This window comes from Sminthopsis crassicaudata, chromosome 6, assembly GCF_048593235.1.
Source record: "Sminthopsis crassicaudata isolate SCR6 chromosome 6, ASM4859323v1, whole genome shotgun sequence".
NCBI lineage: Eukaryota > Metazoa > Chordata > Mammalia > Dasyuromorphia > Dasyuridae > Sminthopsis > Sminthopsis crassicaudata.
Genome location: NC_133622.1, coordinates 145,899,902 through 145,917,520, shown reverse-complemented (window position 1 = coordinate 145,917,520; position 17,619 = coordinate 145,899,902). Strand labels below are relative to the sequence as shown.

At 33.8% G+C, this 17,619-nt stretch overlaps 1 protein-coding gene across 4 annotated transcripts in view; it reads left to right on the top strand.

Moving 5' to 3' along the window:
* STPG2 (sperm tail PG-rich repeat containing 2) overlaps nucleotides 1–17,619 on the top strand; it is a 608,618-nt gene that overhangs the window by 228,817 nt on the left and 362,182 nt on the right. For all 4 annotated transcript variants that reach the window (XR_012483169.1, XM_074273233.1, XM_074273232.1 and 1 more), the window contains one exon: nucleotides 8,093–8,252. Coding sequence is in view for 3 of the 4 variants with exons in the window: in XM_074273233.1 (XP_074129334.1) it covers nucleotides 8,093–8,252 (160 nt within the window). In the remaining variant the exon portion in view is untranslated. The remainder of the gene's footprint in view (nucleotides 1–8,092; nucleotides 8,253–17,619) is intronic.

Sequence of the window (17,619 nt, the reverse complement as noted above, 5' to 3'; positions counted from 1 at the left end):
AGGAATTATATGAGAAAAATTACAAAACACTTGCCACAAAAATAAAATCAGATTTAAATAATTGGAAAGACATTCAGTGCTCCTTGGATAGGCCGAACGAATATAATAAAGATGGCAATACTCCCCAAACTAATCTATTTATTTAGTGCTATACCAATCAGACTCCCAAGAAACTATTTCAATGACCTAGAAAAAATAACAACAAAATTCATATGGAAGAATAAAAGGTCGAGAATTGCAAGGGAACTAATGAAAAAGAACTCAGAGGAAGGTGGTCTAAGTGTACCTGATCTAAAGCTATATTATATAGCAGCAGTCACCAAAACCATTTGGTATTGGCTAAGAAATAGACTGGTAGATCAGTGGAACAGATTAGATACAAAGGACAAAAAAGGGTACATCTATAGCAACCTAATCTTTGACAAACCCAAAGATACCAACATTAGGGATAAAAATTCATTATTTGGAAAAAACTGTTGGGAAAACTGGAAATTAGTATGGCAGAAATTAGATATGGATCCACACTTAACACCATATACCAAGATAAGATCAAAATGGGTCCATTATTTAGGCATAAAAAGGGAGATAATAAATAGATTAGAGGAACCGAGGATAATCTACCTCTCAGACTTGTGGAGGAGGAAGGAATTTATGACCAGAGGAGAACTAGAGATCATTATTGATCACAAAATAGAAGATTTTGATTACATCAAACTAAAAAGTTTCTGTACAAATAATACTAATGCAAACAAGATTAGAAGGGAAGTAACAAATTGGGAAAATATTTTTAAAAACACAGGTTCTGACAAAGGTCTCATTTCCAAAATATATAGAGATCTGACCCTAATTTATAAGAAACCGAACCATTCTCCAATTGATAAATGGTCAAAGGATATGAACAGACAATTCTCAGAGGAAGAAATTGAAACTATATCCACTCACATGAAAGAGTGTTCCAAATCACTACTGATCAGAGAAATGCAAATTAAGACAACTCTGAGATACCACTACACACCTGTCAGATTGGCTAAGATGACAGGAACAAATAATGATGAATGTTGGAGGGGATGTGGGGAAACTGGGACACTAATACATTGCTGGTGGAGTTGTGAAAGAATCCAGCCATTCTGGAGAGCAATCTGGAATTATGCCCAAAAAGTTATCAAGCTGTGCATACCCTTTGACCCAGCAGCGCTACTACTGGGCTTATATCCCAAAGAAATACTAAAGAGTGGAAAGAGACATATATGTGCCAAAATGTTTGTGGCAGCTCTTTTTGTAGTAGCTAGAAACTGGAAGATGAATGGATGTCCATCAGTTGGAGAATGGTTGGGTAAATTATGGTATATGAAGGTTATGGAATATTATTGCTCTGTAAGAAATGACCAGCAGGAGGAATACAGAGAGGCCTGGAGAGACTTAAATCAACTGATGCTGAGTGAAATGAACAGAACCAGAAGATCACTGTACACTTCAACAACAATACTGTATGAGGATGTATTCTGATGGAAGTGGAAATCTTCAACATAAAGAAGATCCAACTCACTTCCAGTTGATCAATGATGGACAGAGGTAGCTACACCCAGAGAAGAAACACTGGGAAGTGAATGTAAATTGTTAGCACTAATATCTGTCTGCCCAGGTTACATGTATCTTCGGAATCTAAAGTTTATTGTGCAACAAGAAAATGATATTCACACACATGTATTGTATCTAGACTATATTGTAACACATGTAAAATGTATGGGATTGCCTGTCATCGGGGGGAGGGAATAGAGGGAGGGGGGGATAATTTGGAAAAATGAATACAAGGGATAATATTATAAAAATATATATATATAATAAAAAATTATTAATTAAAAAAAAAAAGAAATGGGGAAAAAAATTGGCAAATGTAGTGAGCTGTCGTCTCCAGAAGCTGTTGGATCGCTCTCTGGGAAGAGATCTGCTGTGTCTACTCAAATCTTTCAGACAGATTCTTCTTCCTGTAGTGTACCGTTGTCTCCAGGCAGTTGCTGTTAACTCTTGTCCAGAGAAGTGACTTCCCTTCCTGCAGAGAGCTGCGTCAAGCCAGATGTAGTGCAGAGTCTTCTCCTTGAATCCTGGCTCTGAATCTCCTCCAGCTCTTATCTTTCTCCAGGCAGACTGACTTTCCAGGCCTACTGTTGTCTCTTTTATCCTCCCAGAGAATGGGCATGGGATAATGCAAGGGCTTCTGGGAAGAACCACTTCAGCCAATGAGCTTGCTCCTTCTATCAAGTCAACCTGAGTTCTCACCTTGTAATTGTCCAGACAACCTGAATTCTCACCTTGTCACTGTCAGACAACCTGAGTTCTCACCTAGTAATCCTAACAATATGGTAGAAGACTCAAATAGATATTCCTCCTACCAAATGCTATTCCTTAATGGCAGGGTTCAAAACAATTTCTAGAGGTCCAGAGGTTATGGAAGGGAACCATAATATCAGGGAAGTGATGTCATGACATGCAAATGAATTGGATTTAAGTGAGGGCACACATATCCTTCCCCCTGTCCCCCTTCCTTCACACCCCCCCCATGGGATTCACAATATTGATGACAAACTGGGTAGAAACCTGACCAGATTATCTCACTGTAGTTCAGAATTCTTCAATTGAAGAGATCTGCCAGCCTCAGTCTGCCCCAGTGCTGGAAAATACAAGCGTGCCCCATTACTCCCAGCTTGTTGATACTTTCAACAAATGAAAGGAAGATAGAAAATCAAGGCGAGAGAAAGGCAGGTGAAATCCATTTTAGAAGACTAACCAGAGTTAGCTATAGTAACAAAAAAGACATTATGAGGGGGAGAAAAAGTGCTTCATCATGGGCTTAGTCTTGAAAAGAACTTGGCAAAAATGTTTGTGGCAGCCCTTTTCATAGTGGCTAGAAGCTGGAAGATGAATGGATGTCCATCAATTGGAGAATGGTTGGGTAAACTATGGTATATGAATGTTATGGAATATTATTGTTCTGTAAGAAATGACCAACAGGAGGAATACAGAGAGGCTTGGAGAGACATCAACTGATGCTGAGTGAAACAAGCAGAATTAGGAGATTATTATATACTTCAACAATGATACTGTATGAGGATGTATGCTGATGGAAGTGGATATCTTCAACATAGAGAAGAGCCAATCCAATTCCAATTGATTAATGATGGACAGAATCAGCTACATCCAGAAAAGGAACACTTGGAAATGAGTGTGAACTGTTATTTTTACCTTCTGAATCCAATTCTTTCTGTGCAACAAGAAATTCGGTTCTACACACACACACACACACACACACACACACACACACACACACACACACACAGAACTTGGCAAAAATCTTTATCATGAACAGATCTTTTATAGGAAAAATTCAGCTTCAGAGCTTTCTCAGTGAAACCAGGGAAGTAAAGGCAGGAATTCAGAGAGCCAGATGGAATGCACTAGTTCCTAGATCTGTCTAAAGATATGCTAATATCTCAAGAGGCTGGGAGATAAACAATGGCGATTCATAAGTTCCATCCTTACAAACACTCTATACAAACAGGATAGTACGGGAATTGGCAATACCTGCTGTGGTGACCGCGTTAGCACCTGGATACCTTAGAATCAGCTGGAGTCAGGATAAGAAAAGTCTTTATTCTTGGTCTTTAGTGACAAAAGTGAAGGGGAGGGAAGTGACCTCACCTCTTCATCTCCTGCCCAGAGCAAGTCCCTCCCACAATTCTCTGTATACACAATTCTCTGTAACGATTGGGCCAGCACAGAATCCTGGGAAGGGCCATTTTCCAAGCATATTCTTATAGAGTATGGTCCAATCTGTAATTAGCCTCAAGTGTTTGATTGTTCGTCCTCAGTGCATTGACTCAAGAGTTTCAGCCCTTCACAAGCTGTTAGCCAGATGAACTTCTTTCTGACAGGGGAAGAGAAAAAAGTCCACATCAATCTGCCTCTTTACCCCTCCAGAGCTATCTGAGTCCAGTGGCCAGATACAGATTGGGATGAGTGTCTAGAGGACCCCTCACCACTTAAACAATTCTAATCTTAGGGATGTAAGAAACCTAGTATAGACAGCACTAGAAAGGAAACCCCCCATAATTAAACAAATAATATGTTTGAAGTTCTTCTGAAGGAAGGAAGAAAAAAGCCAGAAATCTTAGTATTTGTCTCTCCCTTTACTCCTGGAAAGATGAAATTCTACATCTAAATGATTTGGAACATGTGGTGGATGATGTCGATCATTGCAGCTCACAGTAGATTTCCCAATAAAAGATATGACCTTGAGCAAAAGCAGCACCAGGCATAACATCATTGTATAGGCTTGCAATTGGACTTTGTTCCTCTCCCATATATCTATATGTACATATGTACACATCATGAATGTTATAAATATTAATTTGTCTCCTTCCATTTACAGTGGATAGAATGCTGGTTCTGGAGTCAGGAAGACTCATCTTCATAAATTCAGGTCTGGCCTCAGACACACTTACTAGTTGTATATTTTTGCACTGGTTTTGTTTGTACAAAAACTTTTAAATTTAGTATAATCAAAATTATCCATTTTGCATTTTATAATGTTCTCTAATTCTTTTTTGACCAAAAATTCTTCACAAATCTGATAGACTATTCTTTGTTCTAATTGGCTTCTAGTATCATTGTTTATGTCTAAATTATCAACCCATTTTAATCTTAGGATAAGGTGTTAAGTGTTAGGGTTCCTATTTTCTGCCACATTTTTTTCCAGATTTTCCAGAAACTTTTGTCAAATAGTGAGTTTTTGTCCCAGTAGTTGGAATCTTTGGGTTTATCAAACACTAGATGACTATAGTCATTGGGTATTGTATCTTTTGAACTTAACCTATTCCACTGATCCACTACTCTATTTCTTAGCCAATATCAAATGGTTTTGATGACCACTGCCTTATAATATAGTTTTAGATTTGGTACAGCTAGGCCATCTTTGTTGCATTTTTTCACTAATTTCAAGGGAATTCATATTTTCTTCTTCCATGTGAATTTTGTTATTCTTTTTCCTAGCTCTATAAAGTAATTTCTTGTCAATTTGACTGCAATAGCACTGAATAAGTAGATTAATTTAGGTAGAATTGTAATTTTTATTAGATTGGCTTGGCCTACCTGTAAACACTTGATATTCTTCCAATTGTTTAGATCTAACTTTATTTGTGTGAAAAGTGTAGCTATACCTTTCTGGACAAATCACTTAACAACGTTGGCCTTAGTTTTTCCATTTGTAAAATGAACTGGAGAAGGAAATGGTAAATCACTTCAACTTCTTAAGAAAATTTCAAATGAAGTTACAAAAAGCTGAAGGTGATTGAAATTATTGAACAATAATTACACTCAAATGATCATTTAACTTCCTCTACTTTTGTTTCTATGAAGTTATTACCATATATAATAATTGTAACATGAGGCAATTTTGTGATATATTGTCTTGGATATCAAAAGAAATAAGTTGCATCATATAGCTCCTATAATGAATATCCATCTTAGAGTTCATGGGAACAACAGCTATCACTAAATGCAAATTACCTAATATTTATTTTTTTTTCTTGAACTTTTTCCTACTACTTTAAGCTCTACTACTTGTTCTTTGATATAAAAATTACTTCTTTTTGAAATAATTATGTTCCAAAAGATTAGGTCTTTTTGAAAGACAGAAATAAATGAATTCTAATAGTAAAGATGATATTTTTGGTGAAATAATTTTTAACATAAATGTGTAGTAAGTATTGAAATTTCTATCTGAAGTATATGAAGAAAATCAAATCTAAATAAAACATTTAAAATATTTTCATTGAGGTCATGATCTTTTAAAAGATTAAATTATACATGATTGTATTATATATGGTATTTGATATTTAGTTGAGAATTAATGTTGTAATTATTAATATCCATGTTGTTCTGATGCTGATTAATATTTTAATACAATATCAGGGCATTAAGGAGTTAATAAAAGATGGAAAGATAAGCTTTTTAGCTTAATTGAAAACTATTAAACATGAAACAAAAAGTTAATTTTGCAAAATAAATAAAATATATTCACAAACTCATGAAGCAGGAATGGATATATTAAAATCACTGGTTAGGGCAATCAGAGCTTATATTTATACACATGTATAACCTGAATATCCTTATGACATTGATGATAAATGAAAAATGCAAATGAGTATTTTTACAGAGGTTGGACTATAATGGGACAAATTTGATAACACATGGACTGATATTCCTTCTTTTTCTCTGTTCTGATTGCAATTTTGTGGGCAAAGCATATAATAAATTGACACAATTTAAATTTTCAATCTTTTGTGCTTTGGAACACATTTTCTCTCTTTATAGAATTTTATGAAGAAAAAATCTTCTTAAGCTTTTCTTTTTCAGAATTTCTCTAAGTATTTATAGGCCCTTGGGAACCCTCTGCTTCCATATGGGCCCCCAGAATAACTACTTCAGGTTTAGACCATTGGTTGAAAGAATGGACCCACAAAATGTTTATATTCATAGAGGGAATGCATGTAAACAAAGTTTGTGCAGAGAGTGGGACACATGTGATCAGGGCATACATATGGAGAGGCAGTTCATACCTGTTGATACTTCAGGGCCTCTGATATTATCTGCTGATATCATCATGCTACTCTCTCTGGGACTGAGCACTATCCTTTTCTAGACTTCCCTTGGCCATTACACCTTGCTATCATACTTCTTTGTTCCCCACAGTACTTTTTCAGTTAGTCAAAAACATTTATTAAATGTTTACTGTGTGCTAAATGCTGGCTGGGAATACAAGGGAAAGCAAAACACTCATATTTGCCCTCACAAATCTCATCTTCTAATATAAATAACTAATAGACAAGAAATACATCGAGAAGATCAAGGTTGTAGCAGCTGGGGAAACTGAGAAAGATTTTCTGCAGAAGTGAGACATGGACTAGGTCTTGAAGGAAACCACAGAAGGTAGTGGGTTGGATTAGGGAGCAGAGTGTTGTGGGAATAGGGGACAACCATTGTGGAGGCATGGAGATGGAAAAGGTCTTCTTTGAGTTGCATGAAGGGGAACAAAGCATAAGACTAGGAAGCCAGGAAGAAACCATGTTATGATGATTGATGTGTTATGCCAAACAGAAGGATTTATACTTGATTCTGAAAACAATAGATAGCCATTGGAGCTCATCAAGCAAACTTTCATACGTACACTAGAAAAATCTCCTTGGTAGTGAGCAGAAATAGGAGAACACTTTACAATATTGAGAACAGTAACTTTGAAAGACTTTAGAACTCTTGATTGTTACAGTTAAAATTCAGAGACATACATTTTTAGAAAACGCTAATGTGGGAATTTATTTTGTTGGACTGAGTATCTCTACTGAGAGCTTTATTTTTGATATTTATTTTTAAGTACAAAATAGTGGAATTGTCAGATTAAATTAAAATATTTATAGAAAAGAAAGATAATGCATTCTGTTTTGGATATGTTGAATTTAAGAAGTCTACAGAAAGTCTACTTCTAAATTTTCAAGTATGATCTAATGATGTTCCTTAGTAGAAAGACCACAACTGTATGTACCGTCCAAATAGTCACCTGCAATAAAGATGATAATCAAATCCACTCACTAAAGTGTCACAAAGTACCCTAAGTAGCAGCTAAGATCAAGTCTTTTATTCTCCATTCTTTTGTATAAGGCATAGATCATAGTTCTTTATCCCATATAACCATCTGATTTAGGGTTAGAAATTCCCCAACTCCTCTTTGTCTTTAAATCATTGTATTGCTAAGAACAGTTAAGCAATTCACAACTGATCATTGTACAATATTGTTGTTACTAAGTACAATGTTATTCTGGTTCTGCTCACTTCACTTTGCATCACATTCATATAAGTCAAATAAATCTGAACCAGAGAAAAAGATATGTAGAGAACAAGAGGCTGGTTCTCTTATCTCCCTGGTCTTCATTCTTAATTTTTTCACATACATCTAGGAACATCAGATCCTGCAATTAATGAACAGTTTTGTTATATATATAATAAGATGCTTATGTATATTATTACAAATTTCATTTTTCAGGATGTTCCACCACCAGGCCACTATGATGTTCAAAAATCATTTGAGAAATCATATGGCAGAGCAAAATACATGCCACCTCGTACCTGCATCGCCAGAAAAATGCATAACTCTTTCCTTAGTTCAACTCCTAGAATTTTAGAGAAAAAGACAGATGGACCAGGTAGGAGCATTATATCTCTTTAAAAAACTGTACTTGTAAGTGCTATAGAAGTTTCTTTTCTTTGTCTTCTTTCTTTTAACATATTTTCATAAGTTGATTATTGAAGTAATTAGTTTATTTTTTCTTTTTAAATTTTATATGTTTTTTTCTAATTACATGCAAAATAATCTTTAACATTCTTTAAAACATTTTTTAAGTTTCAAATTCTCTTCCCTCTCATTTACTTCCCTTCCTGCTTCTTCAGGGAAGCAATTTGATATGGATTATACATTTGTGGTCATACAGAACATAATTTTATATTAATTATGTTGCAAAAGAAAACACAGACCCCAAAATCCAAGAAAAAACAAAATCCAAAAAAAGATTTGCACTGTTTGCACTATTGTCTTTTTACCCAGGTTACTTTACCTTCGGAATCCAATTCTTATCGTGCAACAAGAAATTTGGTTTTACACACATATATTGTATCTAGGATATACTGTAACACATTTAACATGTATGGGATTTCCTGTCATCTAGGGGAGGGAGTAGAGGGAGGGAGGGGAAAATTTGGAAAAGTGAATACAAGGGAAAATGTTGTAAAAAAATTACTCATGCATATGTTCTGTCAAAAAATATAATTATAAAATTAATAATAAAAATATTTATTTCAATCTTTACTCAGACTCCATCAGTTCTTTCTCTGGAAGTAGATAATAACATTTTCAACATTAAGTCCTTCAGGAATTATTTTAGATCATTGTATTGCCAAGAACATCATATTCACAGTATTTCACAACTGATCATTGTATAATATTATTGTTACTAAGTACAGTGTTATTCTGGTTCTGCTCACTTGTCTTTGCATCACATTCATATGTCTTTCCAGATTTTTCTGAAATCGTCCTACTCATCATAGTTATTAACTTTCTACTGTACTTGACAAATGATTAAGAATATATGTATTTTCTATGTTCTATTACATTGAAATGATTGTCAGTGGGAAATGTCAGGTTTTTTTAGATAGATAGAAATTACTTATTCAATAGAATTGATCCCATATTTTGAAATTATTATTTAGTACTAAAAATATGAATTTGCCTGAAGATGTTTGCCTTTTTTTATGTCACCAGAGGAAGATGCTAATGTAAAAGATGATAGAAAAAAAGGTAATTTCAGTTTTTAAGTTTTGCAATGTTATTGTAAATGTATTGAAGTAATGAAATTGTTGTCAAGGTCTTAGAAATGGAAGGAACCAATCTGGCGGAGTAAAATCAGGAAGCTGCTCAAGGTCTCCCAGTTTCCCTTGAAAATCACAGGAAACCAAGCCTCTGATGGAATGAATCTACTCTTCAGCTCAAGGTAGACTGAAAACAATTTCAATAAAGTTCAGTCTCACTGAAGTGAAAAGAGTATTCAGCCCAGGTCAGGTAAATTTTGGGAAAGTTGGTGAGAGGCTCTTAATCACAGCAAATCAGCAACTAAGACCCTCAGTCCTGGTTCAGTAGAGAACCAAATTAGTGGAGCAGCTTCCAGTCTCAGCTTAGAAGCCAAATTCTGGAAGACCAGGCTGTTTCCTGAACCGAAGAGGCAAAGCCATCTCCTACAAACACAAGGAGCCCCTGTGTTCAAAGCAAAGGCTCAGAGCTGCACAGAAAGCTTGGGACAGCACCCCTTTTACCTCAGGGGCAGAGCTCAGCCATAAAAGTAAGAAAGAGGAAATAACAAAATAAAATAGAAAAAAATGAGCCAGAAACAAAAAACAAAAACAAAACAAACAAACAAAAAAAAACTTTACCATAGAAAGATATTGTGGTGATAGGGCAGACCAAAACACAAACTTAGACTAGGACAGAATGTCTACAGAAGAAATCTCAAAAAGTGATATAAATTGATCTCAATTCCAAAGAGGCTTCTTGAAAGTGCTCATAAAAGACTTCAAAAGGCAAATAAGAGAGGTAGAAGAAAAAATGAGAAAGAAAATGAGAAGTATGCCCAAGAGAGTCAGCAGTCTGGAAAAGGAAGGAAAAAACTGGAAGAAAATGTGAAATACCGCATTGGCAAAATGGCTGACCTGGAAAATAGATCCAGAAGAGAAAATGTAAAAATTATTGGCCTATAGTTCCAATAGTTTTGTGATAAAGAGAATCATCTGCGCCCAGAGAGAAGACTATGAGAACTGAATGTGGATCCTAACATATTATTTTCACTCTTCTTGTTTTTATTTGCATGCATTTTGTATTCTTTCTCTTATTTTTTGATCTGATTTTTATTGTGCAGCATATTTGTGAAAATATATATAGAAGAATTACACATGTTTAACATATATTGGATTACTTGCCATCTAGGGAAGGGGGTGGGGGAAAGAGAGGGAAAATTTTAGAATACAAGATTTTGTAAGAGTGAGTGGTGAAAATTATCTATCTATCTATAAACACAATATACACGCATACATATATGTAAAATACATTTAATTTTTTTATAATAATATTTTTATAATTTAATTTAAATAATTAAAAAAATTCCCTACCTGAAGGCCATGACCACAAAAAGAGCCTGCATAGCATTCTACAGGAGGTCATAAGGAAAATTGTTCCAATATTCTAGAAACAGAAGGAAATATTCATTGAAAGAATCCACTTATCACCTCTGGAAAGAGATCCCACAAGGAAAACCCCAAGGAACATTGTTGCAAAACTCCAGAACTACAATTTCAAGGAAAAAGTATTATAAGCTTCCAGAAAAAAATCCAATTATCAAGAAGCATTTGGCAGTTCTACAATAAAGGATCCGAGTGCTTGGATTACCATATTCTGGAAGGCAAAAAACCTGATGTCACAACCAAGAATTAGCTATCTAGAGAGATTCAGCATCATCTTTCAAGTGAAGAGTTAGAGCTTCAGTGAAATAAGAGATTTCCAATCATTTCTATTGAAAAAACTAGAACTAAACTGAAAATTTAATCTACAAACAAAAGACTCAAGAGAGCCATAAAAAGGTAAACAGGGGAATACATACATACATACATACATACATACATACATACATACATACACACACACACATAAACATATATATGGGAAAACAATATTTGTAACTCTTGCAAACTGTTTCTAACACGGGGGCAGATAAAGGGGGTAGGCATCACATGGTCTGAAAGTGGGATTGTGAATGAACTCTGGTGTGATGACATCAAAGAAAAATTCATTAAAGGGTGGAAAAAGATCTGTACTGGAAAAAAAAGAGGAAAGAGGAGATTTAATGGGACAATTAGCAGTGTAAAAGATTTATTACAATCTTATTACACTACAAATGAGTAAAGGTAAAAGGCTAGAACAGAATTTATTATGCTTCAGCTGAAATAATAAAAGCAGGAATAGCAATTCTAATCTCAGATAAAGCAAAAGTAAAAATAGATCTTATTAAAAGAGATAAGGAGGGAAAGTATGTAATAATGAAGTAGTAGGCAAATTCAGGAACTATATGAACACAACTACAAAACACTTTCTACAAAATAAAGTCAGATCTAATCAACTGGAAAAATGTCAAGTGCTCATTGGTAAGTTGAGCGAATATAATAAAAATGACAATGCTACCTAAATTAATCTTCTTATTCAGTGTCATACCAATCAATCTCCCAAGAAATTATTTTATAGATCTAGAAAAAATAATAATAAAGTTCATCTGGGAGAACAAAAGGTCAAGAATTTCAAGGGAATTAATGAAAAAAAAATGCCAATGAACGTGGCCTAGCTGTGCCAAATCTAAAATTATATTATAAAGCAGCAGTCATTAAAACCATTTCGTACTGGCTAAGAAATAGAGTAGTTCATCAGTGTAATAGGTTATGTTCACAGGACAAAACAATCAGTGACTATAGTAATCTAGTGTTTGACAAACCTTAAGACCCCAGATTTTGAGATAAGAACTCACTATTTAACAAAAACTACTGAGAAAATTGGAAACTAGTATGGCAGAAACTAGGCATTGACCCACACCTAACACAATATATCAAGATAAGATCAAAATAGGTTCATGGTTTAGATATAAAGAATGATTTTATGAACAATTTAGAAGAACATAGGGTAGTTTACCTCTCAGATCTATGGAGAAGGAAAGAATTTGTAACCAAAGAATTGAAGCTCATTATTGAACAGAGGATGGATAATTTTGATTAAATTAAGTTAAAAAGGTTTTGTACAAATAAAACTAATATAGACACAATTAGAAAGGAACCAATAAATTGGGAAAACATTTTTACATTAAAGGTCTCATTTCTAAAATATAGAGAGAATTGTAAGGAACTCAAATTTGTAAGAATGGACCATTTTCAGATGATAAAATTAAAGCCATTTATAGTGATATGAAAAAATGCTCTAAATCACTATTGATTAGAGAAATGAAAATTAAAACAATTCCGAGGTACCACCTGACATTTCTCAGATTGGCTAAGATGACAGGAAAAGATAATGATGCAAGTTGGATAGGATGTGGGAAAACTGGGACACTAATACATTGATGGTGGAGTTTTGAAATTATCCAAGTATTCTGGAGAGTAGTCTAGAACTATGCCTAAAAGACCATAAAACTGTGCATACCCTTTGACCCAGCAGTGCCATTACTGAGGCTTTATCCCAAGGACATCACAAAGTGGGAAGAAAGATTCACATGTGCAAAAATGTCCATAGCAGCACTTTTTGTGGCAACAGAGAATTAGAAAAGAAGTAGATGCCCATCAGTTGGAGAATAGCTGAACAATCCATGGTACATGAAGGTAACAGTGTATTATTGTTTTATAAAAAATAATGAACAAGCTGATTATAGAAAGGCCTGGAAGGCTTTACATGAACTGATGTTGAGCTAAACAAGCAGAACCATTGTATAATACTAATAGCAAGAATATGTTACGATTGACTATGCAATTCTTGATTCTTCTCATTAGTTCAGTGATCCAAAGCAATTCCAATAGGCTTTGGACAGAAAATGCTATCTGTATCCAGAAAAAGAACTAAGGAGACAGAATGTACATCAACACATGCTATGTTCACTTATTTTTTCTGTTTTTTCTCGCTCCCGTGGTTTTTCCCTTTTGCTCTGATTTTCTCTCCCAATATGATTCAATTAAAAATAAATAAACTTACTACAATAAAGAGAAAAAATTATGTCAAGAAAGGATTCATTCTTGGAATTAAAGGAGGTAAATAAGTTCAGTGGCAAAGATTTGGATTTGTTTATTGATTTATCTATCATTAGTTAAAACATTTAAATCAAATTCTTTCATAATTAATTTTTTTCTGAATTTTAATTGAAGCAATGGAGAGTGTTCTTGACTCTGCTACTTATGACTTCTATAACTTAGAGAAAATGGCTTACCTTCTCTGGGCCCCAGTCCTCCTCATCTGTACAATGATCTTAAAATCTTTTTTGAAAGAAAAAAATGTGTTTTCTAGGGAAAAGTCTTGGAAGAATTTTAAACAAACTTTAAAATAAAATCAAGTTATCCCAAGGAGTAATAATGGTCTAACAATCACTATACCCTTGTCATAGAGAGGAACACCAGAAAATCTCTCCCTCAGTATTATCAAACTGCACTGTAATTCAGTAAAATTAGTATTTCAAAGCAAAACATTGAATTGTAAATAAAAATAATGGCTTTCCAAAGGGATCTACCACTGTCTTATCATTGCACAACTAGATCATTACTTTTTGTCCTTCATGAGATTTTCAAGAAAACAAATGAAATAGAAACTTCCTTTTCATCAGTTTTAAATTACATGTGTACGTACACATCTACATTCTGCCAAGAAAATGAGACTATGTGCTAAGACACTGATTCTTGAACACTGAATTTACTTTTTCCCTGTCTTTCTGGAATGTTGACCATATTGCCCATTTTAGTTGAAATTTAATTTAACCCTTGTCACTTTCTCTTCCCTGCACCTCCCCTTTGCAGCTGTTGCTACTTATTTTTTATTATGCTTGGATTCAGTTTTCCAGGAAACCGGTGCCTAATCCCTCAACATCAATTATCACGTCCCCTACCTCCCTCTTATCTTCTTACCACAAGTGGGGCAGAACCTTGTTCAGTTTAAGGAACGCTCCAGCAACCCAAACTCACGAACAATGTTCACTCAGAAGCCTATGATGAGTTTCATATGAATTTAAGCTTTCTAGAAGCTGTTCATTCATTTATCCATTAAATTATGATATTTATTGAAAGCATATGAATCAGATAAATGAAAAATTCTGAGATTCATATGCCCTCTATTTTAAAAATATTTAATATTTTCCCCAATTACTTGTAAAAATAATTTAAAAGAGGCTTTGGGTTCTAAATTCTATCGTCTTTCCCTCCCTCTGTGAGATAAACAATCTGATATAGATTATATATTTGTAATTATGTGACAAACTTCCATATTAGTCATTTTGTATAAAAAGACTAAAGAAAGAAAGCAAAAGAAAGAAGAAAGGAGGGAGGGAAGGAAAGAAAAAATAGTATGCTTTAATCTGTAGACAACAGGTCTTTCTCTGGATCTATGAATTTAGATAGTTTTAATTTATTTGTCTGAAAATTGCCTGTTAATATCTATTGACCATTTATCAATTGGGTTATAACATATGACCTTATCAATGTGACTGAATTTTCTTTTTATTTGAGAAGTGAGGTCTTTATCAGAGATATCTGCTGTAAAAATTCCCTCTTTCTGCTTTCCTTCTAATTTTGGTTACTCTGTGTGTGTGTGTGCGCACTTATAAAATCTTTTTAATGTAATATAATCAGAATTGTCTGTTTTACATTTTTTGTAATACTCTCTATATTTTGTTTTGCCCAGATTCTCTTTTCTATATATCTGACAGATAATCTATCCTGTACTCTTCTAGTATGCTCATGATATCACCACTTATGTGTAACTCATCTGCCTATTTTGATCTCATCTTGGTATTCAGTATGAGATGATCATCTATATCTAGTTTCTGTTATACTGTTTTCTAGTTTTCCTGGCTGTTTTTCTCCAAAATAATTTTAAAAAAATCATTTTCAGGTAAACTCCATTTATTCCTATGCTATCTAGTATTTTTAAAATAGCAATGAGTGTTTGTCAAAGGTTTTTTTTTTTCTACATCTATTGAGATGATTATTGATTTTTGTTGCTTTTTAAATTTATAGCTTAAATTATGCTGCTAGTTTTTCTAATATTGGATCACTTCTGCATTCCTGATGTAAATACCACCTGGTTATAGTATATAATCCTTGCTAATATTTTATTTAATTTTTTTGCATCAGTATTCATTAGGGAAATCACTCTATAGTTTTTGTGGTTGTTGTTGTTGTTTTTTTTTTTTTTAGCTCTTATCTAAATTTGCTTTTGGAATTCCTTTTTAAGCTCTTGTAGTTCTTTTTGAGCCTGAGATTCACATTTTTCTGTGAGGCTTTAATTGTTGTCATTTTGACATTGTTGTCCTAGTCTTACTTTGGGACTTGATTCTTCATGTCACTATAGTAATTTTCTATAGACAAGTTCTTTTTTTTCCCCTCATTTTTTTTTTTTTTCTCTTTACTTTGTGACTTTGTTCTTCTATATGAAAGTTGGGCTTTACTCCTGAACTATCCCAGGTTCTTATTCTAGCAGTTAGGGTCTTAATTGTGGACTTTCACTGGAAAGGACCACCCTGCTGCTGCCCTGAATTGGGTGTGGGGCTTCATTGTTGGTCTCCCCTGGGCAAGGATTTTGCTGCTATCCTGTCCCAGAGATGGGGCCTGCTACTGATTTGCTATAGAGGAGGGGTCCCTCTGCTGGCCATCCTACAGTGCAGCTGCTGGTCAGTAGTAAGGGCAAGGTCTTGATGATGGGGTCTTCACTGGATTGCTGGGCTGGGACTGTTGGCATGCCTTGGGTTTCATGGGTACAGGGACCTTGCAGATAGATTGCTTGCCATCTTTTTTTTCACCCTAGTGAGACAAATCTTTTCTGCTATGCTGATAAGTTGCTTCCCATCTTCTAAATTCTAATATGTTATTGTTTTCAAGGTTTGAGGGAACTTGGGGGAGGGGTCCAGGGAATTTTTTTACTCTTCCATCACCAAACATCATACTTATTTATTTGTACAAATAGTGACCTAGATGATTTTGCAGGAGACAGTATATTTTTTTCTGCTAACAGATTTTTCGTCAGCTTTATCATTGTAACCTTAAGCAAACAATTAAATAGCTCTTTTTTATCAAGTGTTCTTTTTGCAAATTTTGAATTATATTTGCTTTGTCTTTTAAGTTTTCATGTAGGTTGTGAAGATTGATTAGACAATAGTACTAAATTACTTTTAGAACCCCTGAAACGGGGCAGAATTATATAGTCTTGCTGTAATCTGAAACATGACATAAATTAAATGTCATGCCATCATAGGTTTTGAGAAAATTCTGGGAGGGGAAAGTTATTATTTTTTTAAATTTACAGACACTGTTATATTATGTTATAATCTTTAGTTTTTCCAAAACAACTAATTAAATGATTTTTTCTTTCATTCTATATATATTTTTATTGGTTATTCAGAGCAGACATAGAATAGTGAACATACCATTGGAAAGGGATATTTATAATATTTATTAATTTAAGCAAACTATTTTATTTGTCATTCTGATTCTGGAAATGAATAAGACTAGAAACCTTATATACATTTATCAACATTTAATTCCCTGATAGCACGATATATGTTTTATTTCTTCTTTTGGGTTATGTGTAAATATGTTCTTTGCTATAAAATATTTCAGTGATTTTTAAAACTTCGCAATCTCTGTAAGACATATATTGCACAATCAGATTAGATGAGCAGGGATGATTCACTTAATATATGTTTTAATAGGTCATTAAAGTGGACTTTCATTTTGAAATTGTGTTTAGTCAATCAAGTTATGTATACTCAAGTGTCATATTAGATCTTTCTAATTGGATAATTCATCATTATTATTGATTTTTAAGTTAAGTTTTCTGGTTGATAAATCTTACAAGCCCTTATTGCTCCCTTTAAATATTATATATGATCTATTGTCATCTTTCTCTATAGAAATAAGAAAATATCTTTATTCTGACATTTCCATTTTATATTCTTAATGAAACCTGATCAGGAAAGTGCTTTGTGCTCTTTAAAAATCAATGCTACATAAATAAAATATACAAAAGTTATAGCTATATTTGATCTATATTTCTAATTGATGCATTTGAGTCTCATTTCATGCTCTAAGATATGGATTGTTTTAAATTTTTTATTTTATTTTATTGGTAAATTATGTTTCCATTTACAGGAAAAGATGGTTTTCAACGTTTATTTTTGCAGGATTTTGAGATCCAATTTTTTTTTCATTCTCTCTCTTGTATCCGTCTTCTCCAAGATA